At 32.9% G+C, this 18,323-nt stretch overlaps 2 protein-coding genes across 2 annotated transcripts in view; both read left to right on the forward strand.

Moving 5' to 3' along the window:
• The window catches only part of LOC145632103 (peroxisomal fatty acid beta-oxidation multifunctional protein MFP2-like), a 25,176-nt gene extending 8,850 nt beyond the window's left edge, over positions 1–16,326 (forward strand). Inside the window, exons 7-18 of the mRNA XM_081684389.1 lie at positions 227–282; positions 400–702; positions 791–877; positions 11,381–11,555; positions 11,652–11,773; positions 11,873–12,036; positions 12,185–12,439; positions 12,556–12,677; positions 12,771–12,892; positions 13,510–13,658; positions 13,837–13,975; positions 15,039–16,326. Of these exons, the coding sequence (XP_081540515.1) occupies positions 227–282; positions 400–702; positions 791–877; positions 11,381–11,555; positions 11,652–11,773; positions 11,873–12,036; positions 12,185–12,439; positions 12,556–12,677; positions 12,771–12,892; positions 13,510–13,658; positions 13,837–13,975; positions 15,039–15,077 (1,733 nt within the window). The 3' untranslated portion in view covers positions 15,078–16,326. The remainder of the gene's footprint in view (positions 1–226; positions 283–399; positions 703–790; positions 878–11,380; positions 11,556–11,651; positions 11,774–11,872; positions 12,037–12,184; positions 12,440–12,555; positions 12,678–12,770; positions 12,893–13,509; positions 13,659–13,836; positions 13,976–15,038) is intronic.
• The window catches only part of LOC145630736 (uncharacterized), a 92,583-nt gene that overhangs the window by 37,687 nt on the left and 36,573 nt on the right, over positions 1–18,323 (forward strand). The window lies entirely within an intron of this gene.

The following is an 18,323-nucleotide window of genomic DNA, read 5'->3' on the forward strand; positions in this document are numbered from 1 at the left end:
GGCCCCCAAAATCATTGCTACGGCCCTGAATAACAATATGATGCCATGTTTATATATAAGTCATTTAAACTTGCAAATGCAAATCCTCATGTTGCATGTAATATTAGAGCAACGTAACAATATATCTGGCTCTAGTATTATTGAATGCTGGGCAAATTGATCCAAAAATTTATGCTTTAGATTTTATACTTTGTGCTACTTTATATTATAATCTCAATGATCTCAGGGACCCAGCGTCTTCCTCGGCTAGTCGGACTCTCTAAAGCTCTTGAAATGATGCTGGTAATTTATTTATCTTATTATATAACTTTATTTGTCGAAAAGATTTTGGTATATGGTTTACTTGAAATATACCAGACATTCAATTTCTTAAATCAAAATTCATTGTATCCTCTGCAGACTTCTAAGGCAGTCAGAGGTTCAGAAGCCCATGATTTAGGACTTGTTGATGCAGTAGTCCCAGCCAACGAATTGCTTAGTGCTGCTCGTCGCTGGGCCCTTGATATTGTAGAGCGTAGAAAACCTTGGGTTTCAAGTCTTTATAAGACAGACAAGTTAGAGCCACTTGGAGAGGCAAGGGAAATATTAAAATTTGCTAGGGCACAGGCCCGAAAGCAGGCTCCAAACCTCAGGCACCCTCAGGTTTGTATTGATGTTATTGAAGAAGGCATAGCTTCTGGACCTCGTGCTGGCTTGTGGAAGGTTTGTATATCCTCGTTGATCATTCCTTCAGGTTTTCTATGCACATTTGTTGTACTGAGACATTTTTTTTAACATTAATCTCTGGCAGGAGGCTGATGCTTTTGAAGAACTTCTCCGCTCTGACACTTGCAAGAGTTTGGTCCACATTTTTTTTGCTCAACGAGGAACATCAAAGGTTCATCTTTTATTTTTTTTTCACTAATCACCCAGTGAATTTTTCTTCTGCTCCTACTTTTCTCTTCTTGTTCCTTTTAGTCTTCACCTCTGTTCTTTTCTAATAACTTAAAACTTGATAACGAAAAAATAGTACGGGGAGGATAAATTGGCCTCACAAACATGGATGGTGTGATAATTTTTTATTTTCCAAATATCTGTATGCGTTCCAGTCTGATGCACCATCCCTGAATTTAAATCAAGGTTTTCAACTCTGGCTAAACACACATTAAACGAACAGAATTTTATATCATCCAGCAGGCCATAAATAACTAAACCGTCAGGTTGCATTTCATAAGCGCCATATGGCCCACCCTACAGGCCTCTACACTTGCGAGATATACAAAATATTTGAGTTTCATGTATTTATATGAACTGTGATTAGTGTTGATGAGTAACTGTTCATAATTTCTACCTTTTTGTGACTCAAACATTAGGAGGAGATCTTAGCCATCAAATGGAAGTTATTATGTTGCCTTGTCGTATCTTTATATATTTTATGGGGTATAAAACATCAGCCTGCCAAGAGAAGAATGTAGGTAGTTTTGATTGAGTGAAGTTTCTCACACGTTTAGTAAGTATAAAAAGTTTGTCTAACTAGGTGTCAAGAGTTAAATCTAGATAGTTTTGGTTGAGTGAAGTTTCTCACACATTTAGTTAACTGTCATAGAAAACAGCATTTATAATTTATAAAAATATCATGCTCATCGGCCAATAAAGGTTTGAATTATTTGCCATCAGTCATATATAATGCCTAGAGTAGTGTGTTTCTTAAGTTGGTGGAGAGTGAGACTGACACGGTGATTGGATTCCTAGGTGTCGTGGGTTTAGGAACCTGGTCAAATTATACCCTAAACTTTACACTAAAGAGTAGTATAGTGGAGTAGGGATTGTATCCACTAGGAAGTAGGTGAAAAGAATTAGCTAAAGTCAAATTTCCTTATCGCGGGTCATTTTTTTTTTTTTTTTTTGGTTTTTGTGTTTAAAGCCAACTACAATCTATAAACTAGCAAATAGAACGCCTAAAAAGAAGATAACACAAGAAGTAAAGTCACTAGGGAAAGGGGATTAAGGATTAACAAGACAAACACAAACATTACACTAAACATGGGCATTCTCAATCAATTAGAGGGTATTGCCTAACCATCTAGGTCTCTCCCAAGCACACTACACAATCAAGCACCCAATCCCAGCCAAGGGCTCAACATCAACTCAAGGAGGTTCACATCGACCTATTTAGTTCTTTTCCAAGCAACTAAAAAGAGTAGCAATATTAGATCATGTATTCAATTAGCCAAATGAAAGCAAGCATTAAGCACACCTCAATGAGCACATCCAAATCACCAAGAAGTACCCAATACACTATTACAATCGCAAGCAAACAACCATAAATAATCCAATTGATTAAGCCAAAAGAATGGAGAAAATGTCTTAACAACCTAGGTCACTCCCGCACACTCAAGGTAGTAGTCAAACTCTCGATCACACCTATATAGTGTTGGTGAGTGGTTAGTGTGGTGCTATGTTACATGGACTCGGGTACGTGAGTCGGACAGGGACACATGTCCGAGTGTCCGATTCGTCAATTTCCAAAATTTTAGGACACGGGGACTCTGTCCTATATTTGGACACGGGTGCGGGGACACGGCACTTTCATTTTTTGCAATAAAATTATACATTACAAAATATTTAATATTTCATTAATATTAAAAAAAATTACAGTTTGCAACTTTTCTGTTTTCATAATTTTCAATACATATTCTGATTTTTATGCACCCATATTACATATTGGATGACATTTCTTAATTTCTAACTACTTTCTTACATTGATACCAATCAGAACATAGTTACATAGATATGTAACTCACAAAATAAAAGTATTTTACCATGTACATTAGCTATACATCTATCAAACTAACATGGCCATGCAAAAGCAAAAAAGGCTACTAAATACTAACACTTAGTCACTAACAGTGCTAAAGCAATCCAAAATAAAGGAGTTTAGTTAGATATCACCAGGGATCCTGAGCCTCCTTTCATCCAACTCAAACCTCTAACGTCATGGCTTCAATCTCAGGTTCATTAAGAGATAATTCCACCAGCTCCAAGATGTGATCTACATCCATGACATCTCCTCCTTTCAAGTAAAAAAAAAAAAAAAAGACAATACATCAGCAATTTAGAATAAGATTCTTTAAATTTAAGTTTAAAAATACTTTGTTCACAATAACTTACCTATGTCTCAATAAGAGCTTGGCCCCTCACGATACTCGTTTTTCTTCCTAGCAAGCAAACGGAGGTTCATATGCACATAAACCAAGTCTTCAACTCTGCTAGAAGTTAATCTGTTTCTCTTAGTGGTTTGAATAGTTCCATATGTGCTCCAATTCCTCTCGCAACATGATGATGAGGCTGGTTGGGAAAGCAATTTAAGAGCCAACCCTTGGAGTAATGGTGTGGAAGCACCATAATTGGCCCACCATGACAGAGGCTCCTCTTCGTTCCTTGCATTCATGACATGAATTTGACCAAAGTAATCCAAACCACAAGCAAAAGCTCCATACTCCTTTTACACTTTTTTAAGATCATCCGGGTTAGGAAACAATCTACGAAAGCACAAATCTCTATTTATAGACACTTCTTCATCTTCATTAGGAGCTACTCGACGTACCCCATTGCTTGAAGCTTGCAACCAGCCCTCACTATAGTATTTAGGAACTAATGAGTGAGCCAAACAATGCAAAGGAGTGTTGCTCTTATTCCATCGAGTCACCAACACTTGATGAATTGCATTGAAGAAGTTTGAGCTATCGGTTAGTATGTTTTTATCCTCTTGCTCAAATATAACTCTTTTCACTTCTTCTATGGTTGTGTCCCACATGTCATAAACATACGGTAGGACATTGGAATCCATATCTGCTACCCTTAAAAACTTCATCAAAGGCTCGGTGAAACTCAAGAAATAATCTACTCTGTCCCACCATCCATCACTGACTATCAAGTCTTTGATATCCCTTGCTTGGATTACAGTGGCAGATTTTCCAGTCACCTTAAAATTCTTCCAGTCCACATCCATAACCATCTTCTCAAGTGCTTCTTTGACCCTTCGAAGTCGCATGGCCATCACAATGTTAGAGGCAAATCTGGTTTCTGCTACTTTCAGAAGTTTGACATCAGATCGAAAATTGTCTTTGACAGACCATGATTTGTGATGAACACATTGATCTCATTTACCCGGGAAACTAAGTCTTTTATCCATTTGCACTCTTCATAGTGAGAAGATTTCTCATTTGGCTCACAGATTGCTTTGATTGCCAAATTCACACAATGAACAGCACAGGGAGTCCAAAATATATGAGGGAATCGTTCTTCAATCTTACCACCTGCTGCCTTGTAATTTGCAGCATTATCGGTCACAATTTGCACAACCTTCTCATCTCCAGTCTCTTCAATGATTACCTGCAATATAGTCTGCACTTTTTTGTATAACATCACTAGCATCCACAGCTTTCATGAACATCGGCCCTGCACCAGAAGCGACCATAAGGTTGATTAATGGCCTTGATTGGCCATCAGACCAACCATCAGAGCAAATTGATGCCCCCCTCTTCTTCCATGAATCTTTTATAGGCTGTAATAACTCTCCTACATGTGCTTTTAGTTGGGCTAAGAGAGTAGTACTAAGTCTTGTAGGGGTTGGAGGTCCATATCCACTTAAATTACCATTAGCAAGTCTTTGACAAAATGCTCTGAAATAGGGATTTCTTGCAAAATTAAAAGGAATAGCACCTGTGTAAAATGCCATGGCACATTCTTTATCGGCCTCCTTCCTCTCTAGGACATTAAATGAGTATTCTAAACTTCCTTTCCTTTTCTTATGTTGTATAATGTCAGACCCTTCAGGAAGTGATACATAGTCTCTTTTTTGTTTTGCATTAAGTGCATGTTTTGCCTTTTGTTCTTCTGCCTCATCATATTCTTTCTTATTTGGCGGTAAACATCATCAGAAATTATTTTACAAGCTTCAACACCTAGGTTAGGAATTTTTAATAAATGTCCTTTAAGTCTTGAGTAAGAACCAGTTACCTTCTTGCCACAATACTTGCATGTCCATACTCTGTTTCCACCTCCTCCTGTAGTTGTGAGTACTGTAACATGATTCCACAATGGTGCATTATCGAATCCGATGTTTTTTGTTGGACGATTGATGGGCTTCATTTGTTTTGGTCCTGGTAGTGAAATTACAGAAATAAATTAGGTTGCAACAACAAGCATTTTGTTACTGATTGTATAATAAATTGTCAAAGTGAAAATTAATAACTCAAATGAAACAATTTAGCAAGAATCTGACTAATTACCTAGTAATTAGACGTGATAGAGGTCTTGATCTTGTTTCTTGATCTTGATCTTCTCTGAATAATTGGAGAAGAATGTGAGAGATAGTTTATGTAACTATGGTGTTGTGAGGGAAAATGAAATTTTGGGAGGGAATGGGGCTAGTTGTAATTGAATGGGCGGTGGAGATTAAATCATGGAAAAGTTTTTTTTGAAGGCATCATTGCAATACAGTGCTAGGCTTGTAGACCTTAAGGCTAGTGTGCTTCCACTAAGTATAATGAATTATAATATTATAAGAAGAATCTAGTAATTGTTGTTAGGGGGGAAGATTCTAGTCATCTTACCACAATTTCATCGTATGAGTATGTGGGTTAATAATTATTATTATTATTATTATTATTACTACTACTACTACTTAGTAATAAGTTTTAAGATGTTAAGTCCCTCAATTTCTAATTACCTAATAAGTTTTAACATGTTAAGTCATAGTTCAATATAATATTATCTAGTAAGTTTTAATAAGTTCAGGCAAATAAGTTCATAAAGTATTACAAAGTACTTATTATAAGTTTAATCAACTATTATCTAATAATCTCTTATAGGTTAAGAAGTTAAGAGTAGTTAATAATAGTTCATTTCACTATTACTTAATTACCTTTATCTCACGATAGTCTAATAAGCTGGATCTTATAGGTTAACATTAGTTAACACTAGTACACATTCAATCTAACGATAATTACACCTTTTCATACTTTCTTTACTACTTAATCACCTTTTTCTCACGATAATCTAATAAGCTGGATCTTATAGGTTAACAGTAGTTAAGACTGGTATCCATTCAATCTAATGATAATTACACCTTTTCATGCTTTCTTTATTACGTAATTACCTTTATCTCACGATAGTCTAATAAGTCGGATCTTATAGGTTAACAGTAGTTAAGACTGGTATCCATTCAATAGAACGATAATTACACCTTTTCATACTTTCTTTATTACTTAATGACCTTTATCTCACGATAGTCTAATAAACCGGATCTTATAGGTTAACAGTAATTAAGACTGTTATCCATTCAATAGAATGATAATTACACTTTTTCATACTTTCTTTATTACTTAATCACCTTTTTCTCACGATAATCTAATAAGCTAGATCTTATAGGTTAATAGTAGTTAAGACTAGTTCCCATTCAATCTAATGATAATTACACCTTTTTATACTTTCTACATTACTTAATCACCTTTTTTTTTTTTTTTTACAAACTTACATTTTTTATTCTTTCTATTACTCTATCTTAATTATAATAACTTACATTCTTTATTACAACCTTCGTGTTTAAATAAATAAAACATTTTTACTTTTTTTTTACTATTCATCTATTATTATTATTATTATTATTATTATTATTATTATTATTATTATTATTATTATTAAAATTATTATTATTGCTATTACTATTATTATTATTATTATTATTATTATTATTATTATTATTATTATTATTATTATTATTATTATTATTATTATTATTATTGTTACCTTTTGTTCTTTTTCTTCACCTTAATTTTAGTCTTATTTATTTATTACTTTTGTTTTTGAAGAATTATTTATTTATTACTTCATACTATAAATTTTTTGTCTTTTTATATAACTTATTATGGTTTATTTTTTTGTTTTTTTTGTGAATTATATATTTCATTTTGGGTGTTTTTTATTTGTTCTATTTGAAAAGATTCTTTCTATATATCAAAAATATTAGACAAATTTACCTTACTAGGTTATTATTTCAACAATGTTCATATATATTTTTTATTAATTTTCGACATTTGTACCCAGTTTATTACGAGTATTTAATACGTTGAAAAGTAAGTAGCATAACATTCCAAAACACAATTATGTCTAACAATTTTTAATAAAGCAATTGACATTATAATCCACTTGACCACTACTACTTTCCTTATTACCCATTATTTACCCATACATCAAACCAAATGTAACAATATACGTGAGTTCATTTTTATTTTCTTAACAATATAAACTCCTTTTATATCAAACTCTCAAAAGTCACATGGATACCCAAAAAAAAAAAAAAAGTTTTAAAATTTAGGATATATTGCACACTTTTCCAAGTATAAAATATTTAAATATTCATATTGACAATTTTTAATCACAATTGACAACTCTCCTATTTTTAAAATCCATAAAAACACCTATAAGGGGCAATTATCTATTTTTTCACTAATGGTAATTTTTTTCAGCAAGTTTTTTTTTTTATTTTTTTATTTATTTTTATTTATTTATTTTTTTAGCGATAAGTGTTTCCACTTTATCCTAAGTTAAAAATTAAAAATTTCCAAACAATTGCTGAAAAAAAAAAAAAAAAGAAATGTTTTCAGAAAAAATATATATATATATATATAAGAAACAAAAAAAGAAGGGAAAAGAAAGATACGGAGTACATAGCAAGTTACCAACATGATAAAGTCCCTTTACTAAATTACTTATCTTATAAACAAAAGTTAGTAGTACAACTGTATAGTACTTTTTTTTAAAAATTCTTATCTCTATTTTGACTGTCTTCTTCTCTCTTTTTCACCCATTACTTTCTTTCACCATTTTTATCAGCTCAAATGGCTTCCTTCTTTAACTTCTTGTCTTCTTCATCTCTTTTCCTTTTCTAATTATTTTTTCACCATTCTTCGTCTTCAAAATGACATGGCTTCATGATTTTCCCATTAAAATCGCCAAAAATATGAATTAGGATGTGAAATTTTCAACAGAAGATAATTTTAGATCTAAAGAGGGAAAGGCTGCCGGCCTGCCGCAAGTCCACCTCCACAGATGGTGCCGAACTGTCGACAACCAGTACACAGCGGAATTATGTATTTATTTATATTTATTTATTTTTTAATAAAAAAATTCAGCTCTGTTTCATACTTTCTCCCATTCCTCTCTCTCTGAAGTGTCCGAGATCAAAAGTTGAATTTGACACGAATTCCGTGTCCGCGTCGTGTCGTGTCGACACGGACACTTTGGGTTTTTTGCCGAGTCCGGTGAACATAGGTGTGGTGTAAGTTAATAAATTGGTGCGGTGATGGATAAGGTTGAGGTGAGCAGCAGTTGTTGCAGCTTTGTTGGCATTTACTTGATTTGGACACGAAATTTCAATCCAAGCCAATTGACCTTGAAATATGTGCCTTGACCCGAACACTCCTACAAACAAAACCAAACACGAGGGAGAATCTAGAATAAAATAAAACGAAGTTAAATAAAGTGCTAAACTAAATAAAATACACCCTCCGTGTTTTTTTAAGTGTTACAGTTTGACTGCCACATAGTTTTAGGCAATTTAATTGACTTAAATAAAATAAGTGATAAGTGGGGTAGTTGGAGTATTAAAAAATTGTAAAAGAAAGATAGTGGGGTTAATAGTTTATTGAAAAGTAATGAATGTGAGAGGAGAGATATAATAAAGAAAGTGAGTTTGGGTGGGGACCATGAGAGGAGAGAGATATAATATTTTAATATAGCTTTTTGCCAAAAAAAAAAAGAAGTAACACTTATTAAAACACGGCGTAACACTTTAAAAAAACACGGAGGGAGTAAGAAAAGGAGAGAATGAAGAACTCTTAATTATTAATTATAACTACCAAAATACTCAAATTAAGAGACAAAAGACGAGAATAAGCAACAAAGTGGAAATAAAGGTTAAAGTGAGGGAAATTATTGGAAAAATAACAAGCAAATGACACCAAAAAAAAAAAAAACTTAAAAGTGACATAAATGTCACTTATAACATAGTAAGAAAATTAATTTTAAACAGCTAGCCAGCTACACAATATATACGGTTCCAATGCTTATGTTGGAGTATTTAGCTTCTCCAACCTCTCTATGGCATGATTCACTTGAAATCTAAGTTGGAAATAAATAATCTACGTCTTTATGTGTAGGGAATATTTCAAGCATTACCTCTAGCTTGAACCCTACTGTGATCACACACTAAAGTACGGTGGCGTCCAAAGGGAAGGAAGCTAGAGCAAAAGAGTCGCCAACAAGTTTTAGGAATTTGTAAACCGTTCACGAGGTGAAGGTTATACCCCTTAACGATCCAAGAGATCGTCAACTCCAATAAGTCTGGAACCAAGACTGGTAGTTCGGGGATGAACGTACAAATTCAACTTAAAAGAGATTGAACCTGCCCTAATAATAAGCCTCTACTTTATTCTGATCGTATTCACGTGCGCTTTCTGAGTAACATGCAATCAATAGGTTTAACCCGAAACCTGTTTAATCTATGTTGGTTGAATATTAATGCACAAATAAAACTATTTGTCGATCACTTGAATCATAATCAAATTAACCCTGAATAAGATTATTAATTATCTTATTAAGCATGATTACAAATACAAATTCCCTTTAAACATACATAAAAGGTGTGATAAAAAAATAACAATAAATATATAATCAAACAATATAATAATAATCATAACAATTATAATAATAATCATCATAATAATTAAAATAATCATAATCATGTTAAACCATAATAATAGCAAGATCCTAGGCATGATACTAATAAGATTAATAACAAACCCTAGCATATCACTAGACAATAAAAATCAAAGATTTAGCCCTAACATGATATTAACACGAATATTAGAAAAGAAAAATAGGAAGCATCATAGAAATCATAATTTATTTAAGAAACTTATTCTTTACCCTAGACATGATACTAGGAAGCATTCTTTTAATCATACTTGATATTAGAAATTACATTAAACATGATACTAGAAATCGTTGTTATTATTCAAAACATCAAATTTTAAGAAAAACATCCTAACATGATACTAGGAATCATAATAACAACCTAAACATGATTTCTAAGAACCATAAAATCAATAAAATCAATTAAAGCACTTACTTGGATGCCTCGTATCTCTTTCTAATAACAAAATACACACGTTAGTAACTTGAAGGAAAAATAATAAATCAAAACAATTAAATTAAATAATTGAAATAGAGAATTGGGATCAAACCCTTAGAAATTAAAACCTTTCACGTCTAGGGCGAAGGCAACTTCGAATTTGGCTAGGTGTGTCTAGTGCTAATGTATGAGAAATTTTGTTTGTAAAAAGCTAGGCTAGAAAAAGGGAGAGAGAATCAAGAAATTCTTGATGAGAGTTGATGAGAAGAAATAATTAGAAAGAATAAGAATTGATGATGGAAAACGGAGGTTTTAGGAGGCTATTTATAGAGAAAATCAGCCGGATGGATAAAAACCGAATCAGAGTTTCGAAAAGAATAAAACAACTTAGCGTCTGGCGAGCATTAGCGCCAGCCCCTAATGCTGTCGTCAGGCGCTAAAAACAGTTTTCACGCGTTTTCTAATTTTGATAAAATTTAGCCGTATAGAAGGGAAAAATCGTATTTTCCTTAAAAACACTTCTTTTATTATGATAAAAACTCTAAAAAGTCAACCAAAGTCAATTTATCAATGCTTATTATATTAGGAATGAAAAGAACCTTCTAGAAGAATCTCGAAAACTAAAATCAATTCTAATTACATTAGGAATGATAAATCAATATTAGGCCCTCCTCTAGATCATTGGGCCGCATATAAATATCAAACCGGACCCAGTTAGTAATTTGGCCATAACTTCCTCATTATTCATCGGAATTGGGCTTATAATATAACGTTGGAAAGCTCTTTTCAAGCCCCATCCAACTACACCATTATTGGACCCTTACCATGGACCAAACTAAACTGGATTGACTGTTTTCTTAAAATAGGTTTTCAAAAACAGAGAGAAAGAAAAGAATTTAAAACTAACCGCAACACTAGACTTTCCACACTTTCACCTCATTCGATTATGATTTGACGTGAGAGGTGCTCATCACTGGATTTGGTTTTTGGGAGATACAAATGGGTGTCTACACTATGTGCATGCAAAATCCCAGGAGGGGAGGGGGGGGGGGGGGGGGAAGGTTTCGGATTTCCGGGTACTATAAGTGAGTTGTATTATCTGCTTAAGAAATGCTGTGCTGGTGTTTCCCTTAGTTCCCTATCTGATTATGCATCTTCCTTGCCTGTGATTGGGTTTACCAAGTATTTTGAATCCCAAAACAGGTCCCTGGTGTGACTGACTTGGGTCTTTCACCAAGACGGATAAAAAAGGTTGCTGTTATTGGTGGTGGTCTGATGGGTTCTGGAATAGCTACAGCATTGGTTCTTAGTAGCTATCCTGTTGTATTAAAAGAAGTGAACAATAAGCTTTTAGAAGCGGGTATTGGCAGAGTGAAAGGTATACCCTAGATCCTGGAATTACGTTTTGAGTTTGATTTGTTATTGTTGGAAATTTTTTCTTGGAATAACACATTTTTTTTTTATTTTAATTTAGCCAACTTGCAAAGCCGGGTCAAGAAAGGGAAAATGACCGAGGAGAAGTTTGGAAAGACCATGTCGCTTATTCAAGGATCTCTGGACTATGACAACTTTAGAGATGTGGATATTGTCATAGAGGTTGGGTGTGCTTTTTCCTGTGCTGCTGATAAGTGTAGTCAATTCTTGGTTGAATTAAATATTATTTAAATGTTTGGAACCAAATTCATCTTCTTACAGGCTGTCATTGAGAACGTTTCCTTGAAGCAACAAATTTTTGCTGATCTAGAGAAGTATTGTCCTCCGCATTGCATACTTGCAAGTAATACTTCTACTATTGATCTTAACCTTATAGGTGAAAAGACTCGGTCCCAAGATCGTATTGTTGGAGCTCATTTCTTTAGGTGATTATTATGCATTCTTGCCCTGCATCTTTTATAAGACCATTCTTGGCTGTACTTGGTGGACACTCTTGATGTGCCTTTTACCCCTCATCTGTACCTTCATTTTTAATTCAAATACATGATAATTTTGATAATGCTTGAATTGCAGTCCTGCTCATATCATGCCCCTATTGGAGATTGTCCGTACTCAAAAGACTTCTCCCCAAGTAATAGTTGATGTGCTAGATCTTGGAAAAAAGATAAAGAAGACACCCGTCATTGTTGGAAACTGTACGGGGTTTGCTGTCAATAGAATGTTTTTCCCTTATACACAAGCAGCTATGCTACTTGTTGAGCATGGCACTGATTTATATAAGATTGACAGAGCAATTACAAAGTTTGGAATGCCAATGGGTCCATTTAGGTAAAATAGCGTAAAACCTTTTGCACCTTTTTTTTTTTCCTTTCTGTTTTCTCAACTGGCCATCATTATATGATTTATATTGTTTCAAAAAATTTATCTTTTACACTTTATTACAGATTGGTTGACCTTGTTGGGTTTGGAGTAGGCGTTGCAACTGCCATGCAATACATTGAGCATTTCCCTGACAGAACTTACAAATCTATGATTATCCCTCTTATGCAAGAAGATAAAAGAGCAGGTAGCAGAATCTTCAATATAGAAAATTTTCATTATTGGATATTGATCTCATGTATGCTGAATGGCTTGGATTCTTTTGTTACCTCTCTCTCAGGTGAATCAACTCGTAAAGGGTTCTATCTGTATGATGATAAGCGCAAGGCTAGCCCAGACCCTGAATTAAAGAAATATATTGAGAAAGCAAGGGAAATTTCTGGGATTAGTGTTGATCCTAAGGTTTGAATTTTGTGATTTTTTTTACCATCTAAATTACTAACTATGAATGTTTGGTATATTTCTAACATGTTTCCCTCTCTTTGTAGTTCCACTTTTTTGGTAGGAATATTAAAGTAAACTTGTATATAGATGTATATTGAATTATAAAAAAAGTAATGCATGTAATGTAAGTGACATGTATGTTGTGCTTTCCATTATTGTCTGTGCATCTTCTCTATGCATGACTGCATTCTTGTCCGATTAGGTTGCTACTGTCAGTCAATCGGTATCAACTTTAAATTTCAAAAGTGTATGAAATTTGAAGCTAATATTTATTGACTGACCAATTTAAAGCCAATATTTATTGACTGACTGGCAACCTATTCGGAAGAACAAGAATCATTGGTTGTTATGTAAACAAAAAAATTTGTTGACAGAGTAAATTCATTTAGCTGCTATACTGGGCTTTTGGATATCTTTCGTCATTGGCATGTTTTATTACAAAAATAGCTACATTCTTTTTGCTGTTGACTATTATGCTTTCCCTGTTATTATGGAATGCCTTTTTTCTGTCTTTCACTGAGTTACAAATTACTAAGCCAATTTATATACCCTCTCTCACTGAACTCTGATTACAGATAGCGAACTTACCTGAGAAGGACATAATAGAGATGATCTTTTTCCCTGTGGTCAATGAAGCTTGCCGAGTCCTGGCAGAAGGAATTGCAGTGAAAGCGTCAGATCTGGATATTGCTGGTGTCATGGGCATGGGGTTTCCTCCTTACAGGTCTTGTCTTTAGTTTTCATAAAAATGATATGTTTATAAGTTCTAAAGTTTGATTCTGTATGCATTTTGAGTAATATCTCTATTAAAATGAAATGTTTTTAAGTGATGAAGTTTGATTCTCTAAAATGTTCGGGAGACTTGGGAAAATGGAAACTAATATGATGTTTAATGACTTCAGAGGTGGAATCTTGTTCTGGGCTGACATGCTGGGATCTAAGTACATATATTCTAGGCTGGAGGAATGGTCTAAACAATACGGAGGGTTCTTCAAGCCTTGTGCCTACATGGCTGAGAAGGCAGCCAAGGGGGCTCCATTGGTAAGAAACTTCTCATTTTCTGCATCAAGTAATTGGTGATGTGCTGTTTCGTAACTTTTGATGGTGGTTTGCACATATCTATTGTTCCAACTACATCCTCCTTTTTTTAGATGCATCACTTTTGAATTTACAGACTCCTAGGCACTTTTTAAGAGCAGAGAGAAAATGTAGGGTCCCCATGTGATATGAGAAAGACAGAGATAATTATCAACTAAAAAAGAAAGGAAAAATTGGCCTTAATAACACGAACTTTTGACAAGGTGCATATAACATCGTGAACTTTGACTAGTAGCCGTGACAACACCAACTTCTTCATCGGGTGCGCAAAATATCATAAATGAAATCGAGGATCGGTAATTTTATCGAATATTAATATTTTATTAACTTTTTGCAAATTTTAATATCATATTTAGTCCTCAAGGTCCAAATTGACCCAAGACCTTTACCGAGATATTTTTACAGCACGCAAATCAATTTTTTAGTAAATTTTTTTGCTAAATTTGATCTCAAATTTGACTAAATTGATTTCCAAAACCTCGCTTGATAAGTTTTTTTCCTGCATAAAATTCGAGGCACACAATACCAGACGATTTTTTATGATGATAAAATATTGGATACCGTGTCTTCGGCAAAATTTTTGGTATCAAGCTTCATTTATGATATTTTGTGCACCTAATAAAGAAGTTTGTGTTGTTATAGCTACTAGTCAAAGTTCATGCTGCTACTTGCACCTTGTTAAAAGTTCGTGTTGTTAAGCCAACTTTGCCAAAAAGAAATTGATGCATCTAAATTTAAAGTTCCATTTATTGAAAGTAATGCATCTGAAAATATGAAGTAATATATACTACCTTTCTTTTGATTTTAGTTGTGACATGTATTGTTCTTTGTCAATTGAGCTGAGATGTTACACTCTTTCCGTTTTTGGTGATATCTTTGAATTCGTTATACTGTTATATACTCCTGCTGTCCTGCTGCTGTGAATAATTTATGGAATCTTTTTTTTAAGAGACTAGTTTTATAATTAATGGGTGATAACATATTCTGCTCTTGTTATTTTTTGTAGAGTTCTGGACCAATGAAACAAGCTAAATCGCGGATGTAAGGAAGAACAAATTTGGACATTGCTGATTGGATTCTGTCTGTTTGGCATACCGCACTTCAGCATCCATACATAAGGTTGTTTGGACCATTAGGAAACAATATAATAATCTTTTCGGAGATTTTCTGGGAATAAGAATTAAATAGAGATGCATATTAATCAAGATTGTGAGGCTAAAGAGTCATTATGATACAAAAGCTGTTATTATATGCTTCATAAAACTTAATATATTAGGGAAAATTTGTTCAAAAGGACCAAGAAAGAGGACACTTTTATTCAAAAGGACCAATTAAGCCAAAAGTTGTTTAAAAGGACCACAAAACACACTTTAGGTTGTTGAGTGGGACCATGTTACATTTACCGGCAAGTCAACGCCGGAATCCGGCGTTGACCATCACGTGCTTGTCACGTGACTCGTTAAATTGGGTCAAATTTTTATTTTATTTTTTTCCTTTTTTTCCATTACTCTTCACGAATTCCCCCCCAAAATCACCATTTCCCCCCAAATCTTATAATTCTTCTTCTTTCTCTCTCCTCAATGGATAAACCCTAGATTCTGAACAATATGCAATTGCGCCCTCTTTCTGCTAACAATTTATCTAGAGCGCAATCGAGGAAAAGCGGAACAAGGCATGTGTTGTGATTTTGGTTGCGATTTGTCGAATTTAGGGGATTTTGCTTGATGTTGTTCGTTTTTGTGTTTCAAATTTGGATTTGCAGCAACATCAATATGGGCAAACTGAAATTGCAATCAATTGCAAATATGGGCAAACTAATCAGCAATCAATTTAAAATAGCAAAGTTTTCCCACTAACAATGGCAAACAAGAGGAGTAAATGCCATGAATATTGCTTCTAGAGTAAGAAAGGAGGAGATAGAATGGAATTGAAAAGGGTTAAAATGGGGTTAATTGGAAAATTAGAGGAAAATTGTGGAAAAAGGAAAAAAAAAATTAATTTTGGTGAAATTAACGAGTCACGTGCCATGCACGTGACGGTCAACGACGGAGTCCGGCGTTGACTTGCCTGAAAATTGACCTTGGTCCCCCTCAACAACCCAAACTATCTTTTGTGGTCCTTTTAAACAACTTTTGGCTTAATTGGTCCTTCTGAACAAAATTGCCCTCTTTCTTGGTCCTTTTGAACAAATTTTCCATATATTAGATATCTAATTAAGTCATTATATTGTATATTTGTAAGAAGCATGTGACTTGGTTAACAATGCATTTCAAAGATGGTAGTTTTAGATAGAATTCATGAAGTTGGACTCTTCCACTTAAAATTATGAATTACAAATCTATACTAATCTTCTATAAATATTACTAAAGTAACAACAGCTGACGTCATCACTGTCTACATGTCACTCTTTTATTTTAATTTTATTCTGCCAAAATGCAAGAATGATGTCATATTGTATTTTTTTGTTTTTTCTTTTAGAGCTACCTTAATTAACATTGTGTTGAAAATTAAATTCCAATTGAATAATAAATACTAGGTTTTCTAAGCATATTAAGTTATTTACAAGTAGTTGTTAAAAATAGTTAATAAAATGGTTTAATTGATTCTTCCTAATTAAATATGAAAATAATGGATTTTTGAAAATTGTATTTTCATATTTAATTAGAAAGTAATAATTAGGAAGACAAAGAAAGTAGTTATTTTCTTCTTAAAAAAAAAAAAATAGTTATTTTCTCAACATGTGCTAAAGAGTCTACAATTTAGTTCTTATTTTAAAACCGTCTAACCTAATATATACTAAAGTAATCACCAAGTTATCCTTAAAGTACACATGTTGCATTTACAATAAAAAAATTTCTGGCAATTTTTTATTTCTTAAAAAATAAAAAGTTATAATAATTTATAACAATGTATTAAATTATCTATCTAACAAAAGAGTTTTAAAGGTAGATCAAATTCTAAAAAAAATATTGTATAACTCATTCCATTTAAGCTAACTTTATTTTGATTTACTTTAATTTTATGATTTACAAATCTTATAATAATAAAACCGTGCATGACACGGGACAAAAACTAGTCATATTAGATAAATGCTTAGAGACTAGGTTTGCATATTTTATTTCACTAGTGAACTTGATAAGCAAAACTAGCTTTCAATAACTGGGCTTGTTTGGCATCATTTTTGGTTTTAAGTTTCCTGTTTTTTTAAAAACTAAAAACCAAAAACAGGAAACAAGAAAAAGGTATTTCCACTTTTTTGTTGTCAGTTTTCAAAATTATTATGATTTTAATAAGTTTAAATAATTTTTTATTCATTATGTGACAGGTATCATATATTTTTATACAACAAAAACCAAAAAACAGAAAACCACAGCAATGCCAAACGAACATACACGATTTTATAATGTAATACTAAATGCTAATCACCATTTATCCCAATATTCGTGTTTGATTTTACCATATTTCACTAATAATTTGGTCACTATTATTTTTAGTGAAATGAAATTAAGTTTATAGAAATGAAATTAAAATTGCTGGATTGAAATAATTTTTGTTGATCGAATTGAAATTAATTTTGCTAAACTGAAATTATTTTTGTTGAATTGAAATTATTTTTACTAATTCTCCATTATATATTTTAATTTATTTATTTTGTATTTTTTCATTAAAGTTACTGGTTTTTACCGAACTAAAATTAAATTAAAGAGGATATAGAATAGAATAGCTTGTATTGACCTTTTATTATTTATCAATAGGTTAATATATATACAAAATCTAAGCTCTCATAAGATAGGAAACAATATTCCTAAAAGATATATACTACCAAAACTATATATCCTAAAGATATACTCACTAAATAATATCTTAACATAAGATAAATCTAATATAATATTCTCTTAATAATATTGATATGGAAAATATCGCACAAATATTTTTCCGATATCTCTTATACCCTCCTGCAATCGTAACGGCAGTAACACAACGTTGCGATTGTAAATTCTCGCTTTGTTGAAGTCGATCGAGTTGCACTACATGTCGCCTTCATTTATTTTTTTATTTTTTCACTTTGAATGATGAGAATGTTTATCTTTTCGAACCCATCAATCATCAAACAAGCAGGAACGTCATTCTTTTCGAACCTGCAAAACAAACATTACAACGAGAACATCTCTTTTTCTCGAACTTGTCGTATTTCATTTGTTTTTTCTGAGCAAAATCGAGCTCCAAACAAATATTGGTTTTTCAAGTAAACCACACTCAAGACATTTAAAACTCTTGTCTCACGGCACAA

This window comes from Chenopodium album, chromosome 5, assembly GCF_948465745.1.
Source record: "Chenopodium album chromosome 5, dcCheAlbu1.1, whole genome shotgun sequence".
In the NCBI taxonomy this organism is placed as follows: Eukaryota; Viridiplantae; Streptophyta; class Magnoliopsida; order Caryophyllales; family Amaranthaceae; genus Chenopodium; species Chenopodium album.